Genomic DNA, 15,890 nt, shown 5'->3' on the forward strand with positions numbered 1-15,890 from the left:
TACGGTCAGTCGGGGTACTACATCCGTGCTATGTAATTGACGTATACATCCCACGCAATACATTCAGTAGATCTGAAGGATTGTAATAGTTTCTGGACTAGTAAATAACATGATGGAGTAGAACCAGATCTGTATAGAATGTCCCTCTTGTTTGACAAGACGAATCATGTTAAAAGAAAGATTTCAGTTCGAACAAAATTACGTTTCGCTGGTTACGCTCCATATGGTAGACTAATAAATAGCCAGTCAGACCAACACGAAAAGTATGCAGTACGTGGCAAGCCGTACACAATACAGACATATAAGATAGAAAGACAGTAAATATACAGATATTATAGATAAAGGGACAGGAACTGATATACGTTTTTGATTAGAAGGGTGATATTTTTGCTCGTTTCTACGTCGCCTCTTTGTGCGTCAGTATAACGTGACAGCAGATATACCTCACAGGGAGATCTTCTACCGTTACCATACAGTAGAAAACAGATTTCTAATCTGTAGATTTTGGATAGTAGAAAGATATTTGTAGTTACACCGTCCAGGAGCTATCTGTATACGTGTTCCGTTCTCCATAAACGAACGTTTCAAGATATGTATTATATAGTATCACAGTTACGCTTTAATTATTAATATTTCTTTCCCTTTGTCTGCTTTCCACAAATTGTGCAGACAAAATACATATGGTCTTGCTATATAAATCTAACCTCCTTGCCTCGTTGTGTTGGATGATACAAGCAGTTGCATACGTGACCGCAGGGTCATTCACCCTAGATGACGTCAAGGGTTCAACGTCCTTATGGTCAGAAGTGTGACATTCATTATACGGACGTACCCATTGACGTCAAGGGTTCAACGTCCTTATGGTCAGAAGAGTGACCTTCATTATACGGACGTACCCATACACGAAAAGAGGGGGGACATGGGTAATTTTTATATTTTAAAATTGGCTGCTGATTTAATAATCGTACCATATTGGCATGCCATCAGTAGAACATATTGCAGTAGTGTAAAATAGCTTGTTTTTCTTAAAATTTTGACTTTGCGTTGAATACTCAATTTGGTAGTTATTATATCACCCCTGTCTAGGAGCCATGGTACGTTCCTGTTGTATTTATTGCGGTATCCCAGCCAGTGCAGGGTAGACACAGACTGTTTTGTAAACCGTACGGTTTCCACGGCTTTTTCCGTAACGTTACGCAGTTTGGAGTACAGAGATGAGTGTTTTACTGAACGTCGTGACTGCTGCTCGTCAGTATGCCGACCTCCCGACATGTCTGCTGGCTACATGCGTGTGTCTGCTGACGTATCTGTATTTCAGGCGGCCCAGGAACCTACCGCCCGGACCCAGAGGCTGGCCGCTTGTCGGAAACATGCCAATACTAGCTAAGGTAAGCACGAGTAATGCTACGGTCTTCTGGGTGTGTCTGTCTGCCTGTCTGTGTGTCTGTCTATGTGTTTGTGTTTCCGCACTACTGTAGTCAGCATAACTCAAGAACATCTTGATGAATTACGATGATATTTGATATGTGGACGGGTGATGTGAAGCCGGGATTAAAGGTTGATTTTGGGCCCCCTGGTATGTGACCTTGGTACTGCAGCAGAACTTCGGTTTCTGTATCTTTTCACCTGGACGTGCTGTGGTCTTGATCTTTTAGTGGAAGATAGCTTGTAATAGATAAAAAGTGGTGTAGGTTTGGGCCCCCTAGCAGCTTGCCCTCGAACTGCAGGCGCGTTATTGTGAAAATCTTCTAAGAGGAATGACTGAACAAAGGAAAGACGGTTTTCCATGATATTTAATATGACGGTAGTTTAGACTATGATGTACATTATGAAGTGCAAATTATGCTAATTGGGACTTTAATTTGCATAATTAATGAGTAAAGTATATAGGTGCAATGTTTTCCATAATATGACTCAAATACATGTAACATGTGTAGTTTATGGTAAGTGGAAATATGATCCGACAGAGTCAGACTGGATTGGTTCATTGTCAATACGGTACTTTTTTTTCACTTTGATGTTCTGTAATCAAAATGTAATACTAATACAGTAGAATACTTTCTTTGTGTTCTTGAACAATTCTCGTTACACAATGTCTGACATGGTTCAATTTCATTGATGGATATTACACGGATTTTTAACAGTTTGTAAATGTTACAACAATTCAGCCTGTTGGCTGCCTCACCGCTGTTGTGCATTTTGTATTTGTGAAATGAACCATTCATATAGAATACAAAGCAGTGACCGAACGGTTATTTGCCTTCAAATGACGAAAATGGCAATGGTCCAAAGTCCTTTGGGAAAAGGTGGAGTCTGTGGAGCACTAAACACACGTGTATCAATTAATCAATCAATCAATCAATCAATCAATCAACCAATCGATAAAGAAATACAATTTCGTCCAATACGTACGGGTGGAACAGATAATGGACAATTGTAACGAGAAAAATATGGAGGTTCCAACTCCATTCGTGAAATTCTCCCCATTGTTCCCTTTGGAACTGATCTTGGGCTACAAATTACTAACTCAGCCAGACTGTCATTTTGTGGACGAGTTTATATACCATAAATTGTACTTGCAGATACATAAGTGTTAACTATTTTCGAATGAAGGTCCATTTGTGACGGGAATCAACATAATGGCGTCGTGTGGCGCATGTGGTAGAATGAATGAATAAATACATGAATAAATGAATAAATAAATAAATGAAAGAATGAATGAATGAATGAATGAATAGATAGATAGATAGATAGATAGATAGATGGATAGATAGATAGATAGATAGATAGATAGATAGATAGATAGATAGATAGATAGATAGATAAATAAATAAATAAATGGGGTCGTGTGGCGCATGTGGTAGAATGAATGAATAAATAAATACATAAATAAATAAATAAATAAATAAATAAATAAATAAATAAATAGATAGATAAATAAATAAATAAATAAATGAATGAATGAATGAATGAATGAATGAATGAATGAATGAATGAATAAATAAATAAATAAATAAATAAATAAATAAATAAATAAATAAATAAATAAATAGATAGATAGATAGATAGATAGATAGATAGATAGATAGATAGATAGATAGATAGATAGATAGATAGATAGATAGATAGATAGATAGATAGATAGATAGATAGATAGATAGATAGATAGATAGATAGATAGATAGATAGATAGATAGATAGATAGATAAATAAATAAATAAATAAATAAAAGGTTATCGCTATTTCAGAGACGGGGGCCGATACCGACGGGCACCTTTGACCTGTTGCTGATGACGTCGTACTTCCGTTCAGGTCACATGGCACAGGCTTTGGGTCATTCCAACTTGAGAAGCATCGTAGGACTGATTAAAAGCGTGTTGGTAAGCGCTTTACTTTAAGTACGGAAATAACATGTAAAATTTTTTTTCTCATTTCATTTCTAGTCTGCTTTCCTTCCCGCCACTTTAACGGAGCTGTCCAAACAGTATGGTGACGTCATGACCATCTGGACCGGAGGGGTTCCTGCCATCGTTTTAACTGGGCACGAGACTATCCGGACCGCCCTGGTCAAGAGACCTGAAGATTTCTCCAGTCGCAAAATAGCACCAGCAATAGCAGATATACGCGGGGATGAAACTACTAAAGATACAGCTAAAGGTAAGTTAACGTCCCATATTGAAGACATCTTACATGTGTACTACTAGTATTGCAGTACTGTACACTAGTGCTACGTACCGGTACTGTGTACCGGTACTGTACCGCAAAAATTTATTAGGTACAGGTCCAACATACCTTGTAACGATATAAATTTACACCAATATGTGCTTATTTTGTTTCTGATTTCCTGACCTCATGGCATCAAGCAACACCAAACATGACCAAAGTGACGGGAACAGCATAACCAATATGCAACAGATCATTCAGGCAGGCCGGGAGTTTTGACAGCAAGGCCAAGGGAGTATGTTGGTAGGAAACCTAGTTATGTTCTTTGTATAAATATACTGACAAGTTGAAAACAGTTTATTTAATATGTTCCTGTCATTATTGAAGAAGTTCAGGTACAGGTCCAGACCTGACCAGTCACGACAACTGTCTGCTGTAGCAGGTCAAATATCCTGAAGAAGATAAAAGGAAAAGTCAGTGGAAACTATATCAAATTTACGGCATTGATTATTTGCAGGTGTCCTGTTTGCTGCCTACGGGCCACAGTGGAAACATCAGCGCAAATTCGCCCTGATGACTCTCCGGGACTTCGGCGTCGGCAAGCGGAGTTTGGAAGGCAAGGTCACAGAAGAAGCCAACGCGCTGATTCAGGAAGTTCTGTCCCAAAATGGACAACCGTTCGATTTGAAAATCACGATGCAAAATGCTGTTTCTAATATCATTTGTTCAATTGTCTTCGGGGATCGATTTGAATACGGCGACCCTGATTTTTTGCGACTGATTCGACTGTTGAACACCGTAGTTGAAGGAAAGCCTACGCTCCGTGATCGGCTTTCAAGCATACTCCCCTGGTTTCGGCGCCTCGGATTCGCCGGAGCATCGATGGTAAAAAAGGGGGTGAAAATGCTTCAGGCTCTCCAAGAGTTCTGTGGTGAACAGGTAGAGAAGCACAGGCAGACCTTTGACCCAAACGACATCCGGGACTTTATCGACGCCTTTCTCCTCGAGCAGCAGCGTGCTCAGGACCAACAAGCTCGGGAGAACTTCACCGACAAGCAGCTTCAAGAGGTACGTGAATTAATGAATGAACCCCAATGAATGTTTCTCATTGATTATGCAAATATGATCATTTGCATAAATCATATCTGTTGATCATCTTCTCTGGAGGGTCTATGCCGAGAGCAGACCAGCCTGACGAGCCCTATGCATGTCTGCAGCCGCCATGCATCAGACACTGATGCCTGCGAACGATTGATTGATTGATCATCTTCTCTAAAAATAACGAATACCTTCAAAACATGGAAGTCTTAACTTTATTAATAGCCAACAAGGCTGATCAATTATGTAAATTAGACCCTGGATTTGATGATTTATATCTAATAATGTCCACCTTTGGTAAGCTTTCAAATGCATCATGTACCAACGTGGAATAATGGTATTTTCTCTTCCCCAGGTGCTGATAGACTTGTTCATCGCCGGTACCGAGACCACCGCCACCACCATCCGCTGGGCCCTGCTGTACATGATGGTCAACCCAGAAATCCAGGAAAAGGCAGGTTTCTCATGATTTTCAGAACCAAAAAAATCGTGAGTAGCATATTTTGTAATTGTAAAAAGTCAATTAGTTCATGTTGTTTGAATACAGGAGCTAAATGTTGTCTCGCAGGAGCCAAGTTCCCGGAAAGCTCTACGCGTATGCCTCCTTTCCTGTTGAGGACTTGATTGTACATTCCCTTATATAATGCCTCTCTAACTCCCCGCTCCATGTGGGGTTCACGGTCCAGGGTTTCTGTGGATTTGAGCTTGCCCCCGCTGACCCCATTCGAGCCACTGTTCACAAACCCATCCTGTTGCTTTAATATCTTGAGGAGCACTTTATGATTTTAGATATACAAAGGAAACGTGCAGGCAATAGGAAAGAGAGAGGTTAAATATTCTTCACGTAGCAAAAATTATTATCTAGCGAAATGGCGGACGCTAGTTACGTAACATCCAACACCTAACAAAAGCTGATTTTCCCACAGGTTCACCAGGAGATAGACTCGGCGCTGGGGCAGACCCCACCGTCCTACGCACAACGGAGCCTGCTGCCCTACACAACAGCGACCCTAGGGGAAGTCCAGCGAATTAAACCAATCGTGCCCCTCAGTGTCCCGCACGCAGCGTCCAGAGATACCACCCTCAACGGGTACAACATCCCTCAAGATGCCAGGATTTTGGTATGAAAACTATTCATTACAGGTTTGCGTAGCAAAACATTTGTTCGATCCGTTGGCACGTGTGTTGGCCGCCATCTTGAATTGTGACGTCAAAGGGTCGCCATACCATTCTATTGTTTTTTTGGGGGTCGCTAGCGTTCTCTCTATTTTTAACAAATCGGCACACAACTATCACACATTCAACTCAAATAGAAAGAAAAATTCAATACCACTTTATATTTATAAAAAAAAAAAACCGGGCCCGTAATCGCTAAACTACCATAACAAACCTGAAGTATATGTAGCCGCTGTCTCCCTTGATCTGTGGATTTATCAAATCCATCCGTCCATTTGCATGTTGTACCTGTCTATACATGTTTAGACCTGTCTCCTTTCTGTCCCTAATTCATTCATGCATTCATTTTATTCACTCACTAAGCACTCACTCTCTCACTCACTCACTCACTCACTCACTTACTCACTCACTTACTGTCTCACTCACTCACTCACTCACTCACTTATCCAGATATCGTTCAATTCATATACTCGAACAGCTATTCATAACTCATCCACAACCATCCATGTGTCTGTGTTACAGGTCAACCTGTGGTCCGTGCACATGGACCCTCAGCTGTTCCCGGAGCCAAACCAGTTCCAACCGGAACGTTTCCTGGACCAGGACGGAACCTTCGTCAAACACGAGGCGCTCATACCGTTTTCTATCGGTGGGTCGGCGCGGTTTTTTTATCTAGCTATCATTACGTTAAAGGAGTCCTTAAGTCCAGAGGGGGGAGTTATTTTCCAATAGATGATAATTTTAGGAAGTAAAAATGAATACTTTTTACGGTATACGATAAAGTACCCACTAGTCCAATGCGCATCAAAAAGCATTTAGTATTCTTCCGAATTCCCCAGATGACCCTCTATTTTCTGATTAATTAAATCAAACAACCTCAGCCTATGGCTTATTACAATGTGCCTTACAAGGCCTGACAAAAGTTAGATTACAAAAAGAATGTTAGGGTGGTTAAGAAAAACTCGTCTTGCTTTGTGTTCTTTTATATCGTATTAACAATTGGCCTTCTTATTGTGCTTAACCCCCCTCATCTATGCTAAAAATACTCACCATTAAAGATGTATGTTTATACATAGGGGATACATCGGAAGGGTCTGCAAGGGTTTAGTGAGAATCATATTGTTTTTAAAAACACACCTTGTGTAATTCACCATAAGCAAAATGTAAAAAGTCGGCTGATTATGTATTCATTGATACATAATCTAGTGGAAAATAACACCGCCTTCTGGAGTTTAGGACTCCTTTAAGCTCATACAGTATCCTTTGAATGGACAGTATCCATATGTGCCCTTTATGTTGTATCTAGACGAAAAAGAAGTAAATGGCGAGGAACAGGTAGACTTCAAAGCAACTGCCGGCTTGCCTTTTTTGGCTCATTATGTGCCGTTTTCTAATTGTTTATCAGGTTTCTGTTCGGTATCAGTTGTCTGATTGCATGACTAAATCAAGTAAAACAGAACATTCTTTTAAATGTCTGATATGAACGCCTGATTTTTTACCTCAGGATATTCAGAGAAGGGCGTTTAAAAAGTAGACACAACAAATTTTTCATGGCCGTTTAGCCCCAAACCCTACATATTTCAGGCTCTTTGGTGCAATGTTCAATGATTGTCCCTCTGGTAGGTCCAAAGCATGTCGGAGAGTCAGGGAAGAAAAAGAAAAGGCGTTTGTGGAGCTTGTGACGACACCACAGTTCTGTTCAACATTCTTGTTATCTCCATGAAAAAAGGGAGATATTGTTCTTGGCGTGTTTGCGTGTGTTTGTGTTTCCGGACTATTGTAGTAAGCATAACTCATGAACCTCTGAATGGATTACGATGATATTTGGTATGTGGGCGGATGTGGAGAAGCCAAAATTCAAGGTCGATTTTGGGACCCCTGGTTTGTGACCTTGGTACTGCAGCAGAAATTCAATATTTGTATCTTTTTACCTGGATGTGCTATGGACTTGATTTTTTTGGTGACAGATGTAATGTAATAAAGACCTGGTGTGGGTTAGGGCCCCCTAGCAACTTGGTCTGGAACTGCAGTGGCGTCATCGTGAAAATCTTCTAAGGAGAATAACTGAACAAAGGAACGTTGGATTTCCATGATAGCTGGTATACAGGTAGCTTGGACGGAGATGTACATAATGAAATTATGCTAATGGGACTTAATTTGCATAAGTAATGAGGAAAATCTATGTTTTACCCTGTTTTCTCCAGGCCGACGTGTATGTCTTGGTGAGCAGCTGGCCAAGATGGAGCTCTTCACGTTATTCGTCTCCCTGATGCAGCGCTTCACCTTCCATCTGCCAGAGGGCGCACCTAAGCCTTCCATGGTGGGAAGTTATAGTGCCGGCTCTGCTATCAATGTGCCTTTCCCCTTTGAATTGTGCGCCATTCCACGTGGATAGATGGCTTGAGGGCTGACCTTTAAGTCATGGCTGCCCATAGGAAAGCATGTTAAGATACACTGAAACAAGGCCTCACAAAAGTACTAACCCAAACCTCAATATTAAAAATTCTTCTACACTGGAAAGTCACAAGTTTTTAGTTCTTAACAATGCAAAGAAAACAGAGGGTTGTACAGCCCAAACTCCGTAGAAAGCTGCCAGTTTTAAGGAAACCCTACCTTTGACCCCAGATATCTGATGTATCCCTCCGCATGACCCAACAACTCACATCTATCCTTACGCCAACTAAAATGGCAAACTAAACCAAAGTTTAACCAAAATGGGAAAGCTAAGACCCTACCTGTTCCCTCTAACGAAAAACGTCTCCTGATTGGGAAAAATAAGTTCAAGGAAAAGAAAGGTTTTAGAGATTTTAAGTAGGGACTATAAAGGAATTCAAATGTTTTGCACTCTACTGCGCAACGCAACTTTGGGCTCACCCCATGAACAGAAATGCCAATGAAATACAGACGGGACGAGAAAAACAGTTATAAATCTTGACTAGGATAACTCATGATTTTTGAAACAGTTTCGCTGCACACCTGTTATATTTAAGTAATCGGATCAAACTTTAAAAAGCACAGATGGAGTTAATGTGTTTTTAATGCATTTTCTATTGCTCTTGCGGTACGAGGCTATATACAAATGCATATTAAACTAGAAAGGCCGTCATTTGCCCCTGAGCAAATACAGCATGTTTCGCCAATACCCCTCCCCATGCAAAAACGGGATGTCCCAAAATAATACCTGGGTAAATTGAAATACAATGAAATAACTACAAAAACAAAAAATTGGGACAGCCCATTTTGTCAGTTTGCCAGGCTTACCTTTATTCTAACAAGAAAATTACATGTATATTCTAACTATAGTTGAAATTGTGACGGCTTTTATAAGAAGACAAAACAAAAATAAAATGTTCAGCGAAAATTCCAGCCCGTCAGTCATAAAGGTTGCCGTAACATTTATTCAATGCACACGTAAAACCCTATGTTCTGGCAAATTAATTAGCGACGCACGCCACCTGGGTAAGCATCTCCCCGGATGAATGTCGGTTTCTTCGGTGACCAATGGCATAACGTATTCTTCTCGCTGATTGGTTGCTGGTAATTGGATCATCCCTGTTCATGGCGACATGTTCGCTTTTAAATCGGCCAAGACCCGTCACATAATCTATGTTATAGAATTGTAGAATTCAACACAGAAAATAAAACTAATCCGATAATTCAACTGCTTAATTTTTTTCTTGTTACAACAGATAAACTGAATCTTTGCAGCTGCAATTCTGCTGTTGCAGGTCCTTGCTAGTAAAAAGCGTCGCTTCCCGTCAATGTTTTTTATTCCTACAGTAGGGGTCATTGACCTTTGGTTTACGTTGTTCCCGAGGTGTGGTTTTCCATATCTTTTCGGCGTTGTATGACACTGTTTTTAAGTTGCGTTTTTTAATCATCATTTTCTACCATACCGGGCATCTGATCTGCCATGAACAAACAACAAACAAAAATTCTGCCGTCAAAATATTGTTTAAATCATATCCACGTGAACAGCGATTGCAAGCCGTCTTGTGTGATTCTTGTGAGGTTCCATCTGTCAGGAGCAAGGAAGTTGGAGCAAGGAGGTTCATATATATAAAACCTCATTGGTTGGACTTAGTATTTTGGGTAGTGCTAATTACTTTTTATATTCAGATGCTGAAAATTTCCAAAACTGGTAGCCGCGGCGACTGTTGGAGGGCTTCTTTTACTTGCAGCCTTATGCATTAGCACTATCATAGTGCTACGAAACTGGGCGACTGAAGGCGTAACCCAATTGCAAGCTACCGTGAAACTGTAACACAACTCAGGCTTTGCAAAAATTTCACAATTTTTTTCTAAACGCACCGCAAATCTCTTTTGTGACAAGCTACCCGGTAACCGTGAAACTGTAACACACACAAATTCCCCCGCGACCATCCTTGGGAAACTGTGTGGTATTGAACCAAAACATCACCGCAATATTTCCTACTCGATACAAAAATTTACATCGCTGTATTTCACCAACGAGAAGCAAAACTTACCACTGAATTTGAAACTACGAGTCGTTGTCATGTGGGGACCGCGTGCTCGCAGGCCGAACGCGTATATACAACGAGCTTCCTCATTGGCTCAGAGCTGACCAACCACACAATCACTTATACAGTTGAGTACCCGTGCAGCGCGCCCAGGTGCAGCCCGCCTATTGTTTGCCTTTGAAACGGCGCCGCGGGAGCCAAAATAACCAAAAATTCCATTAAAAAATCGTAAAATAAGTAATTTTGAAGTAGTGTATGCCCAAAAAAATACTGGGGTCCTTTGGATAATTATCTAATGCACAACTAAACCAAGTTTCAGGTCCTTAGGTTCCAACACCACGGCACTGGAGGCCATATAGTGCGACTTTTGTCTGAATATGACCAAAAAACCTCGATAAAATGATTTTAAAAATTTATATCAACAAAATTAAAAAAGGGTCCAGGGGTATACTCTTACTCTACCTGCATACAAAATTTCAACCAATTTGGTTCACGGATGACCGAGAAGAAGCGATTTGAAGATTTGACAGGAGAAGGAGAAGGAGGAGAAGAAACATGACAAAAAAACAATATGTTTCGTTGGCGAAACATAAAAAAGCAATCCCATAAATTGTAGTTTACTGCATGCAACGCTGCCATGATATTGTCAGCGTTGTCAAAAAATAACCCAGATACATCATACATCACATGTATAGGTGTAACAAAGCTACGTAATCAATACAATAAGTAACTTTACTAGGCAACTTTCCGAAAACCATAACATTGTGTTTTCAACTGTCAAATCAACTCTTTCAAAGTTGGAATTGTATCTATATTTTCCGGTGAGGTAAATTAGTTTTAATAGCTGTGTGTCTAGAAGTATGCCTTATACATGTAATTGTGGTGTCTACTTGGTAGTCTGACAGAAACCAGTATAGACTGGGGCTCTGTAGAACTGTAGATGTAATTTGTATACTGACAGCCAATGTCTGAAACATTCTACCAGTCAGAGCATGACAGGCCAGTGTTGTCATTGCTTCATATTAGTCCATACATGTTAGTTACTACATTTCCAACGTGTGCTGAAGTATTAAACTTCAATACTTGGTAAACTGTCTTAGCCAGCAAGCCCTCCACTAATGTGAACAGAACGGCATTCAGAGGCAGACTAAGGTCTGGGAGTTTACGTTAGCTGAATTCATTGGGTGATTTTATAGTTCAGGGTTGGTCCTTAAGTAGAGATAGTAAGACGGGGACTTCTAGTTTCCCCTAAAACCGTTTTACCTTCTCCAAACTCTGTAACCTATAGAGAATTTTGTAACAGACAAACTACAAAGTAGAATAACTATCATGTTTAGATAGTTTGGTCAATTGTCTTTAACAAACGCATGCGCAAACCTTCGACCGACGTGCAGCCACTCTTACATGTTGAACTATTTTACCGTTAGTTTTTCAGCAGCATAGAATATAATTATTTTGTAATAGAAGACACGCATAATTTCCAACATGACGCTATATCATAATAAATGAATGATCATTCGTCTCAAGATCGATGAATGGCTTGCCTTACAAGATCCTTACAAAGCTATAATTTTGCCATCATAGTACATTACTGTACGATTAGGTGAACGAGCGGGCATTCGCTTTGAAAGCAGACAAGGAACATGCCAAAGGTCAATGACCTCACGGTCAGTTCGGGGTCCTACATCGGCACTACCGCTTCGGTAACTCAGAAGGAATCGAGTTATTTCTGGACTAGTAAACAATATGATAGAGTAGAATCAGATCTATATAGAATGTCCCTCTTGTTATCTCCATGAAAAAAAAACTTTTTCATGGGGATATTGTTTTGCGTGCGTTTGCGTGTGTTTGTGTCACCGGATGCTTAAAGTCAGCATAACTGAAGAACGTGTAGATGGATTGTAATGGTATTTGGTATGTGGATAGGTGTTGGGAAGAGAAAGGTCAAGGTCGATTTTGGGCCCCCTGGTATGTGTCACTGGAACTGCAATGGCGTATTTGTCAAAATCTTTTAAGGAGAATAACTGACGAAAGGAACAACAGATTTTCATGTTATTTGGTATCCAGGTAGGTTGGAAAGAGATGTACAAACTGAAGTGCAAGTTATGCAAATTGGGACTGAATTTGCATAAGTAATGAGGAATATCTACACCTCCATTTTAGGCATGTGGTGGGAGGTCACACCTGTCAAATCTGTTAGTCTCAAATCTAGGACATCATCGTATTATCACAGTTTATCACAGTTTACCTTAACATTTCTTTCCGTGTGCCTGAATCGAACGACTTGTGCAGACGAAACACATATGATTTTTACTTGCGTCGTTGTATTGTTTGTTAGCCGGATGATACCAGCTCTTGAATACGAGACCGATAGGTCATTCACCCTAGATGACGTCACGGGTTCAGCGCCGTTATGGCCACACGGACGTTACTTCTGCGGGTGAACCCACACATAGAGAAGTGATGGGGGAATCTTATGTTTTAGAGTTGGCTGGCAACTGCTTATTCATGACAATAGAGGTATATTGGCATACCGTTAAAATACCATTTTGAAGCAGTTTGAAATGGTTATTTTTCAGAAGAAAAAAAAAGCTAAAAAGGATGACTTTGTGTTGACTACTTAATCTGGTGATTGTCAGATCATCCCTGGGAAGGGGCGTTAGTAGGTCCCAGTATTACTGTATCAGTATCACAGTCAGTACAGGTTATAAGCGAATGGTACTGTAAACTGTGACGTTTTCACGCCTTTTTTGTTAGTATCAAACGTTACGCAGTACTAAAGATGAGTGCTTTGCTGGACGTCGTGACAGCTACTCGGCACTGTGCCAATAGTAATATGAAAAAAATCATGCAGAACCATCAACAGCTTCTCGAGTTATGTTGGCGAAATACAAATACACATACACACAAAGCCCGCTGCAGTACCAACGGAAAATGCCAGCAGGATCATTTTTGAACTTAACATCCGTCTCCACAACTGGTACTTACCTACCAAAAATCATGAAGATTTATCAACGTTTCAGTTACATTTTTTGCCTACATACAAACACACGAAAATGCAAAGTCCGCTGCAGTACTGTTGGAAAACGCCAGGTAAACCATTTTCGAACTTGACCTTTCTTTGCACAACCGCTACACACCTACCGAAAATCATGTATTAACATCAAAGTTTTCTCAAGTTATGCTAGTTAACGACGTACATACAGGTACGAAGTCTACATGGTACAACATGTACAAGAACTAGATCGCCGAAAAACATCCTTCTGATAATCCAATGTAAGGGAAATGTTAGAAGAGTCCGGTTTTTCCTACCTGTACATAAACGGTCGCTCAAACACACATTCTCATTTAAATGAACTGAAACAAAGACTGAAGGATATTTTCATCCAAATTTCCAACTCAGAATTACATGTAAAAGGAAGAAGGGAAAACCAAGACAACAAATTAAGGGCGAAGAAAACATTCAAAAACTTGAAAAACTTTTGACGAGTTCTGCAGAACGCGGGAATGGGCCATGAACGCGACGGAGGAGAAAGACAACATCCTGGATGAAGTAGTGCGGGAGCTGCAGCTGACAACATGTCTGGAGCTGGGGACGTACTGCGGCTACTCGGCGGCTCACATCGCCCGGCAACTGTCTCCTTCCGCGCGTCTCAATCCGGATTATGCCGCCGTTGCAAGGGAAGTTGTGAAGCTGGCCGGTCTACAGGACAAGGTACCTTGTTGATACTTTATCTTCCTGGGTAAACCACTGGATTTTCTGGACTTCTAGGTCTTCTAGAGCATATTTGTATCAGATCAGGAATAGACAAAGTGCGTTTTATAAGACTGTCAAAATTTGTGCATGTGTGCATTTATCCAACGACAATTGCTATTGTGTTAATGTATTGTTCATCTAAGCCGAGAACACCATTGTAAAAAAATTATAATGGTCACTGAGCCTGTCTACCCTGGCTAAAGAAAACAGTAATGGTGAAGTAAGTAAAAATGATTGATATTATTCGCTTCAACCCATGCCAGCTTGAATCACGAAGCGTCTAAGAACCTGGAAAGTCTTCTAATAGGTAAAAATTGTCAACGCAAAATGCACAAAATCATCTCTGTTTTTTTCAAAACTAGTTTATTACGCTAAAGAAAGGGATAACATTTTGCAGCTTTCTTTTATTGTCGTCTTACTTTTTATTTTGCAGTTTTCGTAACAATGATACAATGTAGTACATGTATATATACAATTGTCAGCCAACCTGTTCTAAGTTTACTGAAGATCAGTGAATCATTGAAACATTCGATATCAGGTTTACATTTGACTATCAAAGTTGGTTCCTTGAAATTTACGCTCACTTAATTATCTTTGAACAGATCGACATCATCAACGTTGACAGCGCTGACGTCATCCGGGGGCTCAAGCACAAGTATGACGTCACGAAGCTAGATCACTGGAAGTACCTCTACATCCGGGACATCAAACTTATCGAGGAAGAGGGACTGTTGAAGAAGGGATCTGTTGTTTTTGCAGATAATGTAATTATTCCGGGAGCCCTCGGTTACCTAGAGTACATAAGAGGCTCGAACTACAAATCTACGTTCTACTCTGTACATATAGAATACAACACGGGGTATTCCGTACCGCCCGAGCTCCCTGCCCGACCGCGGGTAGGATCGCGGGAGGGCTGGGACCGAGGGTGACGCGGAATACACCGTGTTGTATTCTATTGATGTCATACCCACCCGAGAAAACACACATTTCAATGCGGAATGCGCCAAAAGTTGAATTTTGTGTCCTCTAACACAAAACTGTAACAACATTGGTTCCAACCTCCGAATCCGGTATTCGAACTTTCAGCGGCGGCGCAACCGGCCTACTCGAAATGCATTCGAATGTTTCTATGGAAGCCCGTGTGATACAACTCCCGAACCCTATGTGATATGGATAGTTATCACACGGTCCGGAACACCCGTATCAGGCCCAGGTATGACATAACTTTTGAGTACATGGATGACATGAAGAATGGTGGGGAGAAGTCAGTGTATATTGTGGATGAGTAAACAGTGATTCTAGAAGAATGTGATTTTAGGAAACGATAATGACCGATAGCGATGGAATACCTTCATTCTATCCTGTTACCTTAATTATTCATATTTTTAACAACTAGTCGCACTCGGTTGATTAAGTCACACTCGTTTTGGGGCCCAATTATTTTTTTAGCCCGCACTCTTTGGGCTGGAGTAATTCCCGCATGACGCATAAGACCTTCAGGATGGGAGATGTACATTGGGCAACAAAGGGGCTAGTGCAATATATAGATTTTCATTTATTTGTCATTCCACTGGAAGAACAACAATATTCAATTATTTAGATCTTTGCAATTGTTAATCTTTAGCACACTTGGTGAATTTTCATAAAATGACCTGAACAAAAAATTCAAATCAATAAAGTAAGTTCATCGTTTTCCGTGTTGCCATGGCAACGGG

At 40.5% G+C, this 15,890-nt stretch overlaps 2 protein-coding genes across 2 annotated transcripts; both read left to right on the plus strand.

Annotated features, from left to right (window-relative positions):
• Window positions 1–1,115: 1,115 nt before the first annotated feature.
• On the plus strand, window positions 1,116–8,401 carry LOC136438032 (cytochrome P450 2U1-like). Its single transcript, XM_066432658.1, has 7 exons — window positions 1,116–1,388; window positions 3,444–3,657; window positions 4,181–4,731; window positions 5,117–5,215; window positions 5,688–5,882; window positions 6,460–6,586; window positions 8,142–8,401. Exons 1-7 carry the CDS (start codon window positions 1,215–1,217, stop codon window positions 8,330–8,332), a joined length of 1,551 nt encoding a protein of 516 aa, XP_066288755.1. The 5' UTR covers window positions 1,116–1,214; the 3' UTR covers window positions 8,333–8,401.
• A 5,499-nt stretch (window positions 8,402–13,900) lies between these two features.
• Window positions 13,901–15,104, plus strand: LOC136438675 (catechol O-methyltransferase A-like). The gene is made up of 2 exons (XM_066433589.1): window positions 13,901–14,133; window positions 14,778–15,104. Exons 1-2 carry the CDS (start codon window positions 13,933–13,935, stop codon window positions 15,102–15,104), a joined length of 528 nt encoding a protein of 175 aa, XP_066289686.1. The 5' UTR covers window positions 13,901–13,932.
• Window positions 15,105–15,890: the final 786 nt, after the last annotated feature.

The sequence above is a fragment of the Branchiostoma lanceolatum genome, chromosome 7 (genome assembly GCF_035083965.1).
Source record: "Branchiostoma lanceolatum isolate klBraLanc5 chromosome 7, klBraLanc5.hap2, whole genome shotgun sequence".
Taxonomy (NCBI): domain Eukaryota; kingdom Metazoa; phylum Chordata; class Leptocardii; order Amphioxiformes; family Branchiostomatidae; genus Branchiostoma; species Branchiostoma lanceolatum.